At 38.3% G+C, this 20,086-nt stretch overlaps 2 protein-coding genes across 2 annotated transcripts; both read left to right on the top strand.

Annotated features, from left to right (window-relative positions):
- The first annotated feature begins 5,744 nt into the window (after window positions 1-5,744).
- Window positions 5,745-6,188, top strand: LOC147504400 (uncharacterized). The gene has a single exon (XM_086605187.1). The coding sequence runs from the start codon at window positions 5,745-5,747 to the stop codon at window positions 6,186-6,188; it is 444 nt and encodes a 147-aa protein (XP_086461313.1).
- Window positions 6,189-19,085: 12,897 nt separating this feature from the next.
- On the top strand, window positions 19,086-19,607 carry LOC147504401 (uncharacterized). Its single transcript, XM_086605188.1, has one exon. The coding sequence runs from the start codon at window positions 19,086-19,088 to the stop codon at window positions 19,605-19,607; it is 522 nt and encodes a 173-aa protein (XP_086461314.1).
- Window positions 19,608-20,086: the final 479 nt, after the last annotated feature.

A 20,086-nucleotide genomic window follows, 5' to 3' on the forward strand; every position in this document is an offset into this window, starting at 1 on the left:
AGTTTTTATTTCCTATATTAGTACGTTCTAACTTTGTTTTGCATAGAAACACATGTAATTAAGGCATCTGTTAGGATATAGATATGTATAATATGCATTTGTCTCAAGTTATAAAAAATTTTAAAAAAAATATAAATAAATAAGTTTATGCTATACACTTAGGAATATTGGTATTGTTTTCTTTCTCTATGCTCTCAACAATCTAGAAGTCTCACGTAGCTTTTGCATCAGAATAATTGTTAGAAACTTAGGTTAATATGTAGGTAATAATCTTTGCATCTATCTATAAATATATTACATGAGTATCTATGATTGTTATGAGTAAAGTTTCGAAATCTAGGCTAGAGTACTTATTCTACAAATCCTGTAAGAATATAGCCTAAAGCCTTATATGAATGAAACATTTGAGAAATGACACAAGGGAGAAGTAAAATCCGTATAGAGAAATCACCGTCCACTTGCTTGATCACTATGCCATATCCTAAGCGAGAATTTAGGCCCTCTTTGGATCGATATAGCCGAAATTCAAACCTATGAATTATTTTTTCTCTAGTTAAGCCCCTCGAGCCTTCCTTTAGCCTTCCATAAACCACAATTCCTTTACCTGTTACAAAAACAAAACAAAATAAAAATTCAACTTACCCAATATAGAATAAGTCGAGAATAGAATGAGTGAAGAAAGAAGAAGAGAAAAACACGTAATAAAACAGAAATTAGTAGTTGCTTGGAAAAAAAAAGAAGTTTCCATCCAAGGAAAAGAAAAAAAATATAAATAAATAAAAACTCCAAAAAAATAGAATAAAAGGGAGTCAAAAGCCAAAGAAAAGAAAAAGAAAAATATGGCTAAGGATGGAAACAAAGTATAGAAGCAAAAGAAAATAACAAGGTTTTCTCTAAGTTACATAATATGAAGACTCTATTATCTCAGACTTGTCCTTTTGAATATCCATTTCCTTCCTTCTTAAACCATCTCCTAATCCCCGCAACACCTAATAAAGACCTCTAGCTCAATTAGGATTAGGTTAGTGTGATAGTAAGTGACAGATGTGTTTGATCGACTCCGGCTTCCTTGTTTGTCATTGAGATTGTAAGGTAAAGTGTGCCCACTGCACACTAGAGTAGCTTAAACTTGAAAGAGAAAAATCAGTGGTTTTGTCTTGACATTTATGTGAGGACCTACTTAAGGACGCTATTCCGAGTTTTCAGAAACGAACCTGCTAGGCATTTCATAGTATTACTCGTAGTATTTATATTTGTATCATAGATGATTGATTATTATGCATGTATTAGCTTAGGGTTTTGACTTAGTTATTCTTATTCAATTGCTAGTGAGATATATAGATAGTTGGGACATAAATGAGGAAACAATAGTTTTATTTCTTAGTCGTTGTAGTATAGTTGAAGTTTGTGAGTACCTTCATTGGAAAACTCTCACGAGGCTATAACTCGTCCACTATGGAATTCCTAGTGGTTTAAGGCCTTGTTGCATATGGTCAATGCAATCGCGACTCAGTAAACGAGTAGATAGAACTCCATTTTTGGTCACTTATTCTAATTTCTCATCTTTGCTTGAGGACAAGCAAAATGCTGTTTGGGGGTGGTTTGATAAGAGCCCAAAACTGTAGTTTTAACCCTATAATAGTCATACTTTTAGACCAATTATGTGAGTAATAATTAAGAGTTAACACGACACGTGTTTTATGCATTTCAGGTTTCAAAGTCCATTATGTGCAGAAATGTACCACTTTAGCAAGATAAAGGAGCTAAGGTCGGTTACTAAGGAGTTCCATTATTAAAGGCCAAGATTCAAAAAGACAAAGCCTTTCTAAAGTCCGGTCAAAAGCTGAAAAGTCGACGCGGGCTGAAACAACACACAAGTCAGCAAAACTTCCAAAAGCCGTATCTTTGGACTCAGACCTCGGAATTGGGCCTACCTTATGTCAAAACGACCAGCTCGGAAAGAGCTTTCTAATGGTCTAAGCCTTGACCCAATCAGAGGAGTAGAAGTGGATGAAAAGTCTGTTGAAGCCAACTGCAGCTGAAGAGGCCTTTTTGGACTGAAAGAATTGGGTTTTGGGCCTGATTCTCTGGCCCAAAACATGGCTCCAAGCCCATGCACGATTTTTGGATCTGGACATATAAAAACAAAAGCTTAGCTCTTTGTTAATGGTAGCTAGTTAGACCTAAACAATATAGATAATTCTAGATCTAGTTTCCAGTATTGTAATTAAGTTTTAGTTCCATTTTCAATTCTTGTTTTAGATTAAGTCTTTGAATCACTGTTCTTGATTGATTAGATAAATAAAATAGTTATTTTGTTAATTTCGATTTTGTCATCTCAATTTATAGATCTAGTTTTAATTATTGTTGGTTACCATTTCTTAGTTGTTAATTAGAATTTAATTATTGTTTAATTTAGATTAGTAAATTTGAATCTTTGATAATATGTTTAGTTTAGATTCATATGGGAATGATTTGGAATGATTCAAGGCTAAAACCTCCATTAGAGGGTTGTGAAGCCTTGATGAAAACTTAGTGGTATAGTGTAGAAGCATTGTAGAATCTATTCCAATCTAGAAGGTCGTGATTAAGCTATGAGAATGGGTGGGCGACCTCACATGCTAGTTAGTATTCGGTAGAAATGCTATGAACACTAGGGATTAGAACTTCGAATTCTTGCCGTAAGAGCGTAAGAATCGAGATACAAGAATCTATACTAGGTTATTAAGTTGGATTCGAGGTGGATTCATTCCCCTAATAATCCTTTATCTAGATTCAAAACAATCATATTTCCATAGCATTAGTAGTTAAATTCAACATAATATATTGCATATAGGTATCGTAGTATAACACCCTTCGTAAAGCTCTCATTAGACTTAAGACCGACTAATTAGATTAGAAAACATTCCATGCTAGAGCACTAGGAGTGGAACGAATTTGTTACTCCACTCTATTTCGATAGATTCGAGAGTAGAAACTTTGATAAAAATAGACACGTAGAAAGTTTTAGTTTACTTACGTTTTGAGTTCATCGTTCATTTCGTAGGTAGACTAATCAATTTTATCTTATATCACTCACCTCTAGAATGAGATGGTTTTCTGCTTTTGCCTCTCTCTTGCTTTTCTGTAACAAGGATCTCTGAGTGACAAGAGCTATTTTGTGCGTCCTTTCTTGTCTTCTCATAGAGGTCTTCTAAAGTCTTCCACAGGCTGAAAGCTGTGGTCTCTTAGGATACAAGGCAGATTACTTTGTAGTCAATCCGTTGTCTAATGCACCCAATCACTTTTTCATCAAGCGTCTTCCAATCGGCATCGGATACTGTATCCGGTTTTACTACCCCATTCTCAATGGGTTGTGCCAGGTCCTCGCAATATAGTAAGTCTTCCATCCTGGCTTTCCAGATGGTGTAGTTCGCTATATTCAGACTAGTCATGTGAGTGTTCATAGAATGGTCTATCTCTATAACCTATTTTAACTCAAATCTTCTCTCAGGAATTTTGTCAAACACCTTCCGACCAATATTTGGATAACACCCTAGGTTAATCTAACAAAGCCTCCGATACCACTTGTTGGGGAATTTAGCGATATCAATCGATCCCCATTACACAGATAACTTGTATTTGAACACACTTCAACTCCAGACAAATTCTAAATATCAACTACAACCTAGCTAACATGCCCAACTCTTTAAACAACTATTAACAATAGATAATAATGTAAAGAGAAGGAAGGAAGATTACAAATAGGCCAATGGTGCCTACTTCCACAAGAGCTAGTCCTTTTATAAAGTGAGAAGGAAGATTACAATCTCTCATTTCAGTCTCTCACCTTACTAGATCACTCCTTTCTCTTTACAGGCTTGTCTCTCTGTAAAGGTTATCTCTCAATCTTGATTGCTTTCAAGATTGGGTTTCTCTAACTTTTGTGTTGTCTCTCTTGTGCTTAGGTTTTTCCAAAAACCCAAACCTTATATTGCAAACTTGCGGTTTTGCAAAAATAGAAATCCTGACGAAAATAGGCATGGGCGCGACCGCGCCCTTAGCCAGGCAAAGTCAAGGGCTGGGTGCGCTCAATCGCCTAGAGGTTCGTCAAGGCATAGGCGCGGGTCGCACCTTGAGCAAGGCTAATATGAGCGCGTGCGTGCTCAGGCTTCTCCATGCAGGCTGAATTCCTTTTTCTCCTCACGTGAGGGATAACTCAAACATTATAGAGCAGAATCATTCGCAATCCTTGAGGGTGTTAAACTGGCACTTAAGAAGGGATGGAAGAAGATTTTGATTGAGCTTTCACCAGTAAACGAATGCTATGGGATTTAAAACCACAGTGGCTGAACTGTTTGAAAGAACTACAAGATGTCAGGATTACTTCGGTGTGGAGGGAAGCTAACACTACTGCGGATGCACTGGTGAAAGCTAGCAATTTTTTACCACTGAATGAGGCTATTGTCCTTGAAGGGAAACCACCATGGCTTCACAAATGGGAAGCTTGGTTCCAAAAATTCTATAGATTTTGTTGAGACTTTTGAAGAGATGTAAAACACCCAATAAATTAGAAGAAAGAAAATCTTGTTTTGAACTAGGGAGGTGCAAATTATTGCCCTACCCTACCCACCTTGTACTTTTTCTTTTTAATGCAATTTTAACTTAACTAGCCAAATATATATATATAAAATAAAATGGTACTGACCTAGTACTAACACCGTGTTTTGATTATTTTTTTTTGGATAAATTGACCTTATGATATTGTGGTGGTCATATTCATGACATAAGAGGTTAATGGTGACAAGTGGATCGGATGCGGTATAGTACGGGGGAACATGCTGCATGGGATCAAATCCGTGATATCCTAACCGCTTTGGAACCAACGCGAGACGTGGAAAGAGATAGCGGAATCCTAACTGCAAGGTAACTATCGCGATATATGGAGAGCGAAGTGACACTAGATGAAAGGGAGATCGACGAACCAGGAGAGAGGAGAGGTTAGAAAAAGAGGAGGATAAAGGAGGAAAGAAGGGAAAATGAAAAAGAGGAGGATAAAGGAGGAAAGAAGGGAAAAGAAAAAGAGGACGAAAAGAAAGAAGAGTGAAAAGTAAAGACTTGAGACAAGTAATCTTATAGGTTGTAATAACAGTGTATACATTTTGGCGCCGTCTGTGGGGAACAGTAAGAAAATGGCCATTGTAGCGAAAAGAGGAGTAGGAAGACCTAAGAAAGTAGCGGTTAGAGAGGTGGTCGAAGAAATAGAGAGCGCTCAGATGGAAGGGGTAGGAGAGGAAGAAATATCAGACGTGGCGGCAAACACTACTAGACTTCTTCAAGAGGAGATAGTTAGGTTAAGGAATGAGAATGACGAGTTGAGAAAGGAGAGGGAGACAACACGTGGTAAAACGGAGTGGGGGGATCCTCAAGCCAGCGAAGTGGAGGGGGAGAATGAGGAGTACCCACCACCCAACGCAAAACCAACAGCGGGCATCACTTTGGAGGTTGTACAGGCTATGATTGAGAAAGATAGGGAATTGAACCGCGTAGCAGAAAGAGCGAACCAGAGCGTTGCACAGAAGGAGGTTGGGAGCCTCAATAAAAATCCGTTGGCAGATTCAATATGGAATTCCGAAGTGCCTAAGAGGTTCTCCAAACCCAGATTTGAGAGATATGATGGGAAAGGAGATCCTACTGATCATTTACACCATTTTCAGCAACAGATGTCGTTATGACAGGAGAGTAAGTATGATAGACTCTGCTGCATGATGTTCCCTACCAATCTTAAGGGAGGAGCATCTGATTGGTATTACAGGTTGGCTTCGCAGAGCATCAAAGGGTTTGAAGAGCTGGAGCGCGCTTTCGTTGACCACTTCATCCACCAGAAAAGAAGGGTGGTTGATATCGCGGCTTTGTTCAACATTAAACAAAGGTCCACAGAATCATTAAGGGAGTTTTTGTGCAGATTCAAAGAGGAGACACTGAGAGTGGAAAATCTGGATGAACATACAGCGGTCATAGCCTTCCAGCACGGCTTGAGGTCGGGAACTAGAGTTCATGAGTCGGTTTCCAAGATCGAAATCACTACTTTGCACGCTCTGTACCCAAAAGTAGAAAAATACATACAATATGAGGATATAATGCAAAGAACTGTGAAGGAACAGAAGAAATCAGGGAAGGCAGTACAGGCTATCAACGGAGATGACTGAAAGGGTAAAGGCATGATAGAAGAAAGAAAGAGAGGATCATACAGAAGAGAAAACCGAGGTCCAGAGAGGACGGGGGATCGAGGTAGAAGGGATATCCGAGAGAGCAAGCCATACCGCAAAATAGAACAGACTCATCTCAACAAGCCCTTAGAGGAAATCTTGCCTTTAAGTACGCCAGGGGAGATAGAGGGCACTACAAAACTAATGACCTTCTCTAACGGACTAAAACAGTCGGGAAAGATAATACCCAACGCCTAAAAAGCGCGTCGGAGCCGCCGGAAAATGGGCGGTCGGGTTAGCCTTCTCGAATTTGTTTTGACCGTCGAAATAGGCCGTTGGCTAAAATATGCTACGCCGACGGATATGTGACGGCTATTAACAGTCGGAATTTACCTACTGTCTAAGGCCGTCGGAAAAATATCCACTGCTCTGAACCGTCGGAAAGTTACCTATGCCGACGGTCTATGTTGGACGCCAAAACTGTTTTTGACCACATGGCAATTGGTTTGTAGCCGTCGGTAAAGAATGTTCCTGCGGACTTAATCCGTCGGAAGAGTTAATTTTTTTTTTAAAAAAATATTTATTTTTCTTCTACTCACATCAAAATAAAAACCCTGTACAACATAACAAAAACTCTTTAACCCCCAAGATTGCATTGTGAACACCTTGATTAGATAAACATGTAGAAATGAATCAAGAAAATAAAGCTTACAAATTCGTTTAGTACACCATTGAAATAGGTAAAAACGAGGAGCAAAATTGTTTTAAAGCTTACAAATACTAACACCATATATTGTCTACTAAACCTTTCACTACACAAGCTCAACCAGTCCCCACTATTGTTCTTACTCTTGTTGAAGCGCCGGGAGTAGCTTAAGATGAAGTTGCTGATTTCAGGTATGCAATGAGATCGACACGTTCATGAGCCTTCTTAAGTCCATAAAAACCCATATTTGTTCTAGGAATGTACTACAAAGCAGAAGAGATATAAATCTTTGTTAAGAAGAGATATTTGTATGAGATCAAAACATCATATTATGTTCAAGCAAAGACAATTTAATATTTCAAAGCTTTGAGTTTAATTGTTTATACAAATGATAAAATGTATACAACTACTCACCTTCTTTGGGTTGAGCAGACATTTATGCGAGGTTGGGTCTCCCCATTTTACAGCCATGTTTTTGTTTGCAGCGGATAATATAGCTAGTCCTAGGAAATCAAACTAGTATATGTGTTAGCTCTTCCTAGTATGCAAGGGTCATTTTCACCATAGGCAACAACATTACACTATAGTTGTGAAAAACGATTTATTGTAATGTTTTCAAGAAATTGATAGAAAATAGTAGTCATAACTTAAGATGTAATCTAGAGGTGAGTCAAGTATTACTGGCATAAGAAATTTAGGCGATTGAGATGCTAATGATGTCCTAGATTCAACTTGGATGAAAGTGAGCTGCAGCAAGTAACATAGACTTGCTAGATTTGTGGACAAACAATCACCGTTTTCTGTACAGAAAACTACCTAAAAGGATAAGGCCACTCAAATCTGCCACTATCCAATCCATCTCATTCAAGTGGGACCAATTTGCTAAACATACTCCACAGGACTATAAGGGTGGTTTGTATATGGCAGTTATAGACAAGAACTGAGGCACATATAAGTTTTTGGATATCATGATCTGTAAGAAACTTACTTTGCACTCTGGCTTGTTAAGCATGTAGGTGCCACCATAAACAACACTTAGACGAGCAAATGCCTGAAATGCCATATAATTGTCTTTAATAATAGTTAAATAAATTGATTTGCTTACCTTAACTTACCTTGGACACATGGTGTAAATGAGAGCCCCAAACAAATGGTTGACATCCTGTAGGGTCTCTTCCAACCCATGGGCAGCGGGCACCGTAAGTAGCGAAGCAGACACCCAAAGACACCGGCAAGCACCGCCAGGTCCATGGCAGCGGCGGTAGGCACCGGTGGCGGCAACAACACCAAAAGCGGCAAGCACTAGCGGCGACACCCAAGAGCGGCGAGGCACTAGCGGCAAAGCGAATAACACCGACTAATAGGGAGTTATAGATAACTTGACTAATCTATCAAAACTAGAATCTTAGTAAGGTACATCTAGATAACACCGCTTGTTATAAGGAGTTATAGCGACACCAGAAGAAAGAAGTTAATATTGTCTTAATAGATTTGAATGTTTTTAACTTGCATACCCCCTAGTTTTCTGGAACAACAAAAAGGAAACCCACAAGATGAGAAGCTTTCCCTTACAACAAAGGACAAGGAAATGTTTCCTAGAAACAACATCTATAACAATCATGTATTTCTAACGATGAACTCAATAGTCACCAAAATGGCAGCTAGCTTAGTTGGTAAAAGTAAAGGGCCTAAGCTGTCCGCGGACCGCGTAAAGACCTAGAGATACTCACCAAACAAAATTACACGCGGTTAAATATCAAATCGAAATAAACGAAGAATTAAGAATCTTGAATGCTATATAACCGAGCCTCAAAATAGCAGCGCCAGCATTTTAAGTTAACTATAAATATTTTGGTGGTGGTAGTCCATCGATCCGAATCCAAAAAATATAATGATGAAGTTATTTTTTTTTTACCGGTGAAGGTTAAATTAATAAATTGTAATAGATCAAACGTAATGATGAAGTTATGAAGACAGGATGAATTATATTAATACCATTTTACATATTGAAGTCAACAAAGATAAGAGATATTTAGCAAAAAAAAAAACAAAGATAAGATATGAGGAAGTTAAAGAAAATATACCATTACTATGAAGAAAGAAGTTATATACCTTATTTGTATCATACCCACATGAACCTGCAAATCAATTAACAACTGATTAGTAGATAACCATTTGTACATCTGATGTCATCTCTATTTTATCAAAATATTCCAAATATAGCCAAAAAAACTTCCATTTCAGAGATTTGCTTTTAGATCGGACTAAGGTCATTAGGGGACCCCGAGGGTGGGAGACTTTTGTAAAAGGGAGTTATTTCTTTGTTCTTTTGTTTTCTTTCTACGTAGTCATACTGATACAATTGAGGTACTTCGCTCACTAGTTTGTACTGGCGTGCTTTTGCACCCCATTCTAATAAAGTTTACTTATAAAAAAAATGCACATAAACCATAAATTCTCACAATTGAGATTTTGGAATTTTTAAAAGCGACCATGTTTTAGATACCAAACAGACACATTTTAAATTTGAACAGCAAAGCTTCTGGACTTCATGCATTAAATCTGGGCAGTCTAACAACACGACCATGCTTCTAGAATTCTGGACTTCTGAGAACTAAAAGTGCAATGCAAATTTCTATATTATATAAAGACCACTAAAAAGCAAATCAGATCTATAATATGTAAGTTTAACCATTGGGCAACTATATGAGCTTGTATATCTTAGAAAAGTAAATGTAAGAGTAAGACTGATGGTAGGGATATCCATCTAAAATGCATACTTAAACAATGTAGAAAGACCGCATTCATTTGACAAGAAAATCAAGATAAATTGATATTAAAAATACAAAACACATAAGTTGCAAAACACAACCAAAACCAAAACAAACAAAAGAACTCAAAAAGGACACAATTCAGCTAGACAATAGGCGCAAAAATTATTGTAAGAAAATTTAAAATAAAATACGTACCAAGAACATCCCGAATCACATCCATGCTGAGTTGAAAACTTGCCAACATACCAGTTAAGTCGAGAAATGACTCAGCATCAACCACCTGTCCTCTAGGGGTTTGAACTATAAACCAACAACAAAATTCAACATATTAGCCAAAAAAATGACATAAGGACGCCACCCCCATCAAACAGAGCCCACACACTTCCTCTTCTCATTCTTTTATATATATTTTTTGCTAGGATGAGAGTCAAGTGATTATTATTATCTAACAGCAGTGAGCATTAACAGCTAAAATAATACCTTAGGTATCATATCGACATTGTATTCCTAGCTTGCTGGAGCCCAGCTGCTCTGGAGGCTTTAAAACTCATCATCTTTAACTGCTCTGGACTCCATGAATCTAAATTTGTTTACCTGAGAGAAACAAAAGGGAACAGAAAAAGAAAATGTTTAATGCACCATAGCTAGACTCGGGGTTATAAACAATATCTTGATGATAAATTAACCATTAGTATATAGATAACACGGGAGAATAAGGCTATCCGGGTGAACTAGAAATCATTTGGTAAGTTTTGAAGCGAGGGGACGGAGGAAGAAAAAAAATATAGTAGTAAATAAAATAAGAGCTTCTCATCGGATCTTTGTAGAGACCATCGAAGAAACAAAGCTTAAGAGAGTCAAGATGCCCTATCACACCCATTGAATTCTGCCCCACTTTTTGAGGAGCACTTTCAAGGTTAGCCAAAGATTAACATATGAAGTCGATATAAAATTTTTGCAAGTTGGCAGGGGAAAGAAGCATATATAACCCACAGTTACAATATACCCAAGTAACTAAACACAAAAAATTTGAAATCCTAAGTATAGCATTGCAGAGGCCAACCATCTATAAGCTACTGTTCACATTATTCACAACGCTACTTTTTGTCTTTCCTCAGCTACTGGTACAATTATTAAACGATGCATTTCTCCTTTTCAATAGCTAAAACAGGTTATGCTTCAAGTCAAGAAGTAGATATGATACAACTAAGAAAAGCAGTACCTTGTCAATGCAACGAGTGGGAAGAAACATAACATCACCTGGTTTATGATTGTTCTATGGCTCAGAAGTTCTGGGGCATTGCCACTATGATTAGCATCATTCACACCATCTCCTACGACTTCTTCACTAGCTATTTCACGTTCGTGTTCTATAAAACCAAAAAACATAAGCAGAGTAAGCAAAAACCAAATAAATAATTAATAACTTAAAATCTCATGAACTAACAGAGAGACAAATTACTTCGCCCTTTTCCCTCCTCCTTTATCCGGGCTTGGGACCGCAATGTAAAACTTGACAATAGTTTGCACTGGCGGAGTTAAAAGAGGGTGGGGGGGGGGGGTTAGTAAAATATAGCTTATAACAAAATTATAATAATGCAACGTCCATTAAAAACATTACAATACATAAAACACCAAAAGTTCATGGTTTACATATTTTACTTACTACTTTGGACTACAAAATCCAACCAAAGACTTAAGTGCATAGACTTATGCAGTATGAACTTTAATGTAAACACATTCTTACTTACACAAAATATCAAAAACCTATTTATTTGGATGGGAATCCAAATGTATCAGAACTTCACCAATATATTAGAACATCAACAGTTCTTTGGGCCAAATAACACTTCCTTGAGCAATCTCGCCAAGCTTTGATTTCCACGCATCATGATAAAGTGGAAGTGCAGCAGTTCCGTCATAAATAACATTGACATAAACCTTAAAGTTCCCCTCCTCTAATCTCCTATCACCAAACTCAATAGTAGGATCAACATCTTGCACAATACCCCCTAGCCACAACTTCGAAGTGGCCAACCACCACATAAGTCACATTATTTACCAATGAATTCATTCAAAACCTGAAATTAAAAAGAGTTGTCAATCTTTGCAACATCAAAGTGGTGATCATACCATTTATCATTATAACTTAGATTATTACCGGTGTAGAGGGGTAATGTGCATGACTAGAACATGGCGATGAAACATCGGCATAGAGGTTAGATCCTTGGCTCATAAAGGCTTTCAAAACATTTGTGTTCTCTAGAATTGAAGCCCGAAGCACATCTACCTTTTCTCAAGACTTGTATTTTTCTCCATCAAAGCAATATTTTGCTGCATCCGCGGGTTTCATCTTCTTTAGCGTTGTTTTGCACACCCCTTCCCCAGGGCCTCGAAAGCGACCTCTACTATCCGCCCAAGAACCTACTATAAATGGATAAAAGTCTTAGTAGCTGCAACATATATCAAAAACACCAATTAATTATTCAAGGATCAAAGCTTCAAACTGTGTGAGTGCATCATCCACGATGTCTCTACCGACTCCGGGTGCAAAGTAGTATAATTATCAAGTTTTTCCTATTAATATGACATAGTCAAATATATAGGCCACATTATATTTTTAACAGTCCAACAAGAGTACATAAGATATGATGAGAAATTTCCAGCATACTAACCACCAATTCTGGATCTTGTGCTACCCCGCTCTTCCTTTTATGGATAAACTTGTATGACTCCACCCTTCCAATCGATGATTCAGGGACGCCTTTTGCCATAGCCATCTCCTCTCGAGCAACAGCTGCAGATTTCCTTCTTAGACATGAAGAATTTTTTTGATTCTTACGATTGGCTGAGTTCCTTAGACTAGAAGCCTGCATGACTTAGAAGGTTAGTAGAGGTGAACTCTATATATCAAAATAAATAAATATACTTGCCGGTTGTCAGCAAGTATTTATTGTAATCACTTTGGTATTTGTCATGATAGACATCAACAATCTCGCAAATACGATTCCAGCTCACAAAGTCTTTCCCAATCTATTAACTAAGAAAAATATTTCCAACTTGTAGCTCCCAGCATGCTTATTTGACACAATCACCTCACTGTTGTAGTGTGTTACTCAACTCCTCGTTGTCCAATACTCCAATAAGGCATTTGCGACTACGGCTAAAACTTAATGGACGCGAGACGACTGAGGTTGAAGAGCGAGCAACTCAGTTTAGAGTTCAGACCAACATGTCATTGACCAACTCAATCTGACCCGAGCTTCGGTTCAGGTTGATGGTAAGAAGTCTAACTGACATGCAACCTTTGAATGAGCAAAGAAGTCCAGCCCAAGATAAAACTTGTCGTGGGGCTGAGATCCAATACTCGCCTACGTCGGCTAAATGAATGAGTGAATGAGTGGCACTGCTGACAACCGGCAAGTAACTACATAAATATTATAAAAGTGTTCTCCTATTGCATATATATTACCAGAGTGATCCAAGGACAGAGAAATAGAGAGAGAAATAAGTTAACAAAGAAAATAACTAAACCTTGAACTTTTCTGAATGGCAATTATCTACAAATCGTCGCCAATCTTGCAAAGGAATTCCATCTTGGGGATTTTCCTTCACGATGGAAGGAGGCTGATCTTTTACATACTTGTTATACAATTCATGTTTATACTCCTTCCACGCAAGCCTGAATTTGTTTCGTGTCCAATCTATGTCAATCGAACTCAAGTGCTCAAACGCAAACATTTTCCCTAAAGCCTCAACAGCCTTGGCTACGATGCATTTGTCATTTTTGTCCAAATGAACTTCTTTCCAATTCTCAAAGCGAATTGGGATGTCACGACGAGCAATGTGACCCAATTTGGTTATGAAGAAATGAACATCTTTTTTGGGCTTACTTGGTTGGCCCAAACTGTTAAACGTAAGAACTTTCTTTTGGTAATCATCGGGAATTTCCTCCGAGATACCAATTTAAGGGCCTCTTGTCTCTGTAGACCGAGTGGATGGACCAGAAACGTGTGTGTCATCTGCATATATACATTATCATAAGAACTACGGAAAAAAAAAAAAAAAAAAGTAAAAGTTGTGCTCTTACCCATGTCCTCATCAAGGTCGTTGCTTAGTGAATGTGAGTGGCTATGTGTTAGATGATCCTCCATGGTCCAAAGAGCTTTACAAACCAACAAAATCAGGCAGTACTCATTTTAAGCATAACACACACAAAATACCATGCACCATACATATACACTTATGCACAAAATGCAAAGAAGACCCACCCACTCACCAAAGACACAAACGCGTACATGTTGAAAGAAAAAGACTAGAGCTAGCACATAGACATGTGTTTGAGAAAGAAAAATAAACATGCAGACAATAATGTGGACCAAGTTCAGTACCATAATAAATCACAAACACAAATACCATCCAAAAAAGCAACAAAAGTGAGCAAGTAAATTAAAGATACTATTAATCCAATACATATATAGAGTCGCTATCCTCTGGTCTTCCTTCTTTTTCTGGAACTCTCAACAACTCTGGTCATCCTTCTTTTTCTAGAACTCTCAACAACTTCAACCATGTCTTCTGGGGCATTGAATATCAATTCATCCACCAAGGGAAGCTCGAGGTTGCTAGGCCCTAGATCTGAATCACTTAGCACTCTCTCATCCGCAAGACAAGGCTGATCTTGATCAAAATACAGTTTCTTTGGAACCTCCAACACTACATGCCATTCAAGATTCTTTGGATCTTGTGAATAGAAAACTTGTGCAGCTTTTTCTGCAAGAATAAATGGTTCATCGCATATACGGTTTGAACTGAGTAGATTAGACAAATTAACCAGCCTCAAGTTTGCTTCTTCATCTATTTTCACACCAAGTTGTGTGCACTTAGCCCAATCACATTTGAACAATACAGTCTTGTACCCTTCACGATAATTTAGTTGAACAATGTTTGTTAGGACACCATAGTAATATGCATCTCCATCAATTGGATTCTTGTCCTTAGCACTTGAGCGAAGGTGGTCATGCGGCTTGTGCTAACCCCCGCTATTTTGGTTCCTTTTAGTTTTACGGTAATCCTTGGTGATAAAAAGAAACCCATTGACCACAGTATTTATGGTACTTCAGTAGCAAACCGTGTAGGTCCCCTAACCAAATCCTTAAAATGAACATCGTTCGATTCAAGAATTGAGGGTTCTTTTGTCAACCAAGTGATGAAATCATATGAGGATGGTACTTTATCTTTGCCCCTCCTCCTCCTTGCACTTGTTCTACTGTCCTCAATGAAGCTACTATATTTCCTACACAAATTTCTTATAAAAGTTAGTCACATAACATGTACATTATTTCGTTAAGTTTAGTATCCAACAATGTCAATATGACACATCATATACTTACATGTGCCAACGCTCATAACTCAGATGGCTTTTTAGTACCCATTGACGTGCTTGTTCATACTCCACACCTTCCAATCTATACGTCGCACTTGGGCCAAGTGGTCCACCCTCATTGGTAGCGGGGTTGTCCTCCACACTATCTGAAAAATCTGGTAAACGTTGCGGTTCATTATCAGCCATCTTATCAAGTTTATCTAACATACCCCCTCCTCCTTTATATCCAGCACAATACATAAGTGTCTCCTCCCTCAAGTAGCGCTCCATAATACAACAACCTTGGCGCTTTGTTTGTAACAGAATCCTTGAAGATTTTCATGTATCTTTCCAAAGCAGGAAAAAATGAAAAATAATTAAACTATAGTAGAAGCAATGGAAGCAGGTTGAAACAAAGGAAACAAAAACAGAAACAAGTTGTGTACCTTTCGAAACAATACATCCACCTACAAAAAATAGGCCCGCATTGACGAGCCTCGTAAGCTAAGTGAATAGGTAGATGCATCATAGAAACGAATAGTGAGGGTGGGCAAATTCTCTCAAGAGCACACAGGGCCTTGATCATACCCCTTTCCAGTACATTCAGTGTTTCGATCTCCACTTTTTTGGAACATAAAGCACCAAAGAAAGTACAAATAGTTGTAATAATAGATCGAGCTTCTTTTACGTTTCCCATCTCTATATCGCATGCTTTGGATCAACACCGGGAGCAAATGTTGCATCAAAATATGATAGTGATGTGACTTCATTTGTTTCAAATCCACACAATCACCCTTGACAATATTGGACCAATTACCACTAAAGCCAACAGGCACACTTAGATTTTGTAAGGTCTGGATGAACAACTTCTTCTCTTCTTTTCGAAGCCAAAAAATACCTTGGGGCATAACTCGTTTCCCGTTAACTTGAGTCACCCAATATTTCTTTTTAATTTTCATATGCTTTAAATCATTGCGTGCTTTGGCATTATCTTTAGTTTTCTTTCAGTATTCAACATCATAGCAAGAAGGATTTCACACACATTTTTTTCAATATGCATGACATCAAGGATGTGACGAACGACAATGTGTTTCCAATACTTGAGCCTAAAAAAGATAGACCGCTTGGAAAAACATGAAGCTGCTTCATTGCCTTCTTGTTCATCACCTTCGCCATCTTTCCTTTTCTTGCCTTTTCCAAATTTGATTTTCAAATTCTTGGTCATTCTCTTAACTTCAACACCGGTCCAACCTAATTGGTTGCTTCGTCTAGTTCCTTTGTCTTATCATCGTGCTCTCCCTTGTATCATGTCTAGCCTTCGATGTCAATGGAAGCCAACGTCTAGTTCTCATATACACATGCTTCTTTCCATGCTTAAGCCATAAAGAAGCAGTTTTCGGACCACAAGCAGGGCAAGCAAATCTGCCCTTAGTTTTACAACCGGATATATTTCCATAAGCTGGTAAATCGTGGATTGTCCACAACAAAATAGCACGCATTTTGAACACTTAACCTTTGAATGCATCTTTAACCATCGCCCCATCATGCCACAAGTCTTGCAGCTCTTTAACTAAGGGCTGCAAATACACATCAATATCATTACCCGGTTGTTTTGGACCCTCAATGAGTGTTGTAAGCATGGTGAATTGTGACTTCATACATAGCCAAGGGGGAAGGTTATATGTCACACACATTACAGGCCATGAACTGTATTGTGTTCCTAAAGTACCAAAAGGATTAAAACCATCAGTGGCTAGTCCCAGACGAACATTCGTGGCTCGGTGAGAGAAATCTTGATACTTGAATCCACTTGCTTCCACATCAAATTTTGCCGAGTCAGCGGGATGCCTCATTAATACCAGGCTTTGATGCTGATGGGAATGCCACTGCATCTCCTTTGCCACCCAACCCACACTATACAATCTCTTCAACCTATCAGTAAGAGGAAAGTATCGCAAAACCTTTGCAGGCACCCTACTAGTCCGCGTCCTCAATTGCTCAATGGTTGCAGTTTTGTATCTAGAAACTCCACATGTAGGACAAGAAACCTCAAATTCATTATCTCCCCAATACAAGATGCAATCATTTCTACATGCGTCAATCTTCTAGCATTTCAACTTCAAGTCTTTAATCATCTTATCTGCTTTGTAGGCATTCTCGGGTATCTTATTACCACTAGGCATCGCCATCCGGAGTAGTTGAAGCAAATCAGTAAAAGCCTTATCGCTCAACCCATTTGTGATCTTCAAATTAAGCAATTTCACGACAAATCTAAGAACAGAGAAGTCAGTACATCCAGGATACAATTCAGTCATGGCTTCACACAAATTATCATTAAACTCAACACCTTCAACGAGTTCTTCTCCCTCGGTACGACCTCCTGGATCTTCACCCAAAACAGCATCCAAGTTATCAAGACTAAGTTCTTCTGCAAGAATGGTGAATGCTGCATTCATGTCCACCACAGGCACATTTGCTTGAAAACTTTATCCACTTTCATTGAGTTGTTATGGCCTTTCTTTCTCACCGTGCAAAAACCAGAATTTATACGTCTTGTCAAATCCATGGCTAAAACAATGTATTATAACATCATCGTGACTCATTGCCGGGCCTTGGTTTCGACACTTTCTACAAGGACATGGTATAACATTCTTGTTGTGATGGTGTTCCACGGCAAAGGAACTAAAATCCTCAACACCTTTTATAAAACGTGGATCTCGAAAATTGTCCAAGTTAATCCAACTCTTGTCTATCAAACTCATTGACTCCATAGCTTAATAAACTTCTAAAAGAAATAGAAAAGAGAGGAATTCAGAACAAAATAAAATAAAATAAGAACATATATATATTCATGCATCTTATAATCACTCACACCCAAACATAGCATCCAAACTCAAGATTTCATTTTTTTTCGCCTAATTTCATTAATAGTTCAGGTTAGTGAGTTAAGCTCATCAGATTAGAAACAAGGAATCAATACTAAAATTCACCATTCACATACACTGTTAGATAAGAGATGTATCACTATCCTCCAACCCAATACACCCCAAAACCCAAATTTTAATCAACACCCAACTTGCAAAGATTTATCTTTAAGACAATTCATCTAATATCATGCAAATAGTTGGCGTAAATCAACAAGCCCACACTTCAAAACAGACTCATTGTCTACACATTAAAAAAATCAACTTAATTTATATACAACCTGATGCTTAGAATGAGAAACCCACACAAATCCAAAGGAGGGAAAAAAATAAACACGCACCTTGATGTAAGAACGCAGATCAAACCTGTTTATATCAATATCAAAATATGAATAAAGTTACTTGATTTGAGCTCAATCGAAAATAAGTTAGAGGAAAAAAATACTACCTTTAAACCAAAAAACCAAAATAGAAAATGAGTTAGAGGAAGAAAAATTACCTTTGATTGAAGGCGTTGAAAAGATAGAGAAGGCGTTGGATTTACTGAAAAAGAGCAAAAAAAATGGGGGTGAGAGATTTTTAAGACAAAAGTGTGTAAGGGAGTGAGAGAGAATACCTTTTGCTGTCGGCTGTTGTTTGCTGTAGTTGTGTGAGATTATGTTTCCTTCTATTTTCAGACTATGTTTCCTTCTATTATTTTGGGTGGGAACTGAAACGTTTTTCGCGCTCTGTTAAATCCTTATGTTTTCAGCAGTATTTCATTCCAACCGGTTGGCCAACTCTAAGAACAGTCGGTACAAATAAAATATCCGTCGAAAATGTCCAACTGTTATTAACCGTCGGTTATATCGACGGCTTAAAACAGTGGGATATCCGTCGGGTAAGAAAAAAAACTAACAATATGTTTAATAACTAATCCGATGGTGATATTTTAGAGGCCAACGAGCTAAAACCGTTGGAAACAACCAACAGATTATAGCCGTCGGTGTATCTCTCCTGGGTCTGTCGGCTAAACTCAATTTTTTTGTAGTGGGGGAAACCATTTTGCACGTATCATCAAATCAGGAATCATGCCACTAATAAATGTTACGCCTTGAAGTGGTTAGTGGAGAGAATGATTGAAAGGGGATGCTCAAGGAGTTTGTCGTGGAGGTTCGTCAGGCAGAGAGAGTGCCAGCGCCGGCTAGAATTTTAGGTACTATCAATGTCATCTTTAGTGGAGAAATCCTGGAAAGGAATGCGCACAGAGACAAGATAAGAAAGACAGTGAGTTTACAACAGGTGAATGAGGTGGTGAGCACACCGCGGCTAGTTTGTGGAACCGCGATGGGGGAGGAAAGCATAATGTTCACCCCAAAAGACTTGAAGTCAGTAATTTCACCGTATGAGGTCGCATTGGTAATTACTATAGCGATGGGTAATTATCTTGTAAAGAGGGTGTTGATAGACTACGGCAGTTCAGTGGATTTGCTATTTAAAGGGGCCATGGATGAGATGAACATTGGTAGAGATCAGTTGAAAGCTCCTCAAAAAAATTTATATGGGTTTAAGGGCAGTATGACAGAGCCCATAGGGGAGTCGGTGTTACCAGTAACAGCAGGTCCGACGACTATATTCACTCGGTTTATGGTGGTGGACACTAGTTCCTAATACAATGTGATTCTAGGAAGAAGATGGATCCACAAAATGAAGGCCATTCCATTGACATTTTACCAGGTGATCCGCTTCCCCACTAGTGGGGGGACGTATGAAATAAGGGGGGATGAAGTGGTCGTAGAACATCCATCAGGTAACTGTAAAGGGAATGGTCCAAGGAAAGAAAGGGGAGGAGTCATCACCCGAACAAGAGTCAGCATAGCAATTACAGGAGGCAGCTGCGACAGAAGTTTACGAGCCTCCACCGGGACCGAAAACTTTGGATGAGATTAAGGTAGTGAACCTAGGGGTGGGAGATGAGGAAAAATTTACATTAGTTGGGTCTGACTTGCCGGAGGAATGGAAAAGTAAGCTAGTGCAGTTTTTGATAGAAAATACAGATATATTTGTATGGGTGATTGAGGATATCATGGGTTTAGACCCAGATTATGCTTGTCATCACTTGCATATGAATAAAGATGCTAAGCCAGTAA

This window comes from Coptis chinensis, chromosome 4 (assembly GCF_015680905.1).
Source record: "Coptis chinensis isolate HL-2020 chromosome 4, ASM1568090v1, whole genome shotgun sequence".
NCBI classification, from domain to species: Eukaryota; Viridiplantae; Streptophyta; class Magnoliopsida; order Ranunculales; family Ranunculaceae; genus Coptis; species Coptis chinensis.

Excerpts from the sequence above, each read along its gene's own strand:
- LOC147504400 (XM_086605187.1), top strand. The coding sequence starts at position 5,745 with ATGATGTTCCCTACCAATCTTAAGGGAGGAGCATCTGATTGGTATTAC.
- LOC147504401 (XM_086605188.1), top strand. The coding sequence starts at position 19,086 with ATGCTCAAGGAGTTTGTCGTGGAGGTTCGTCAGGCAGAGAGAGTGCCA.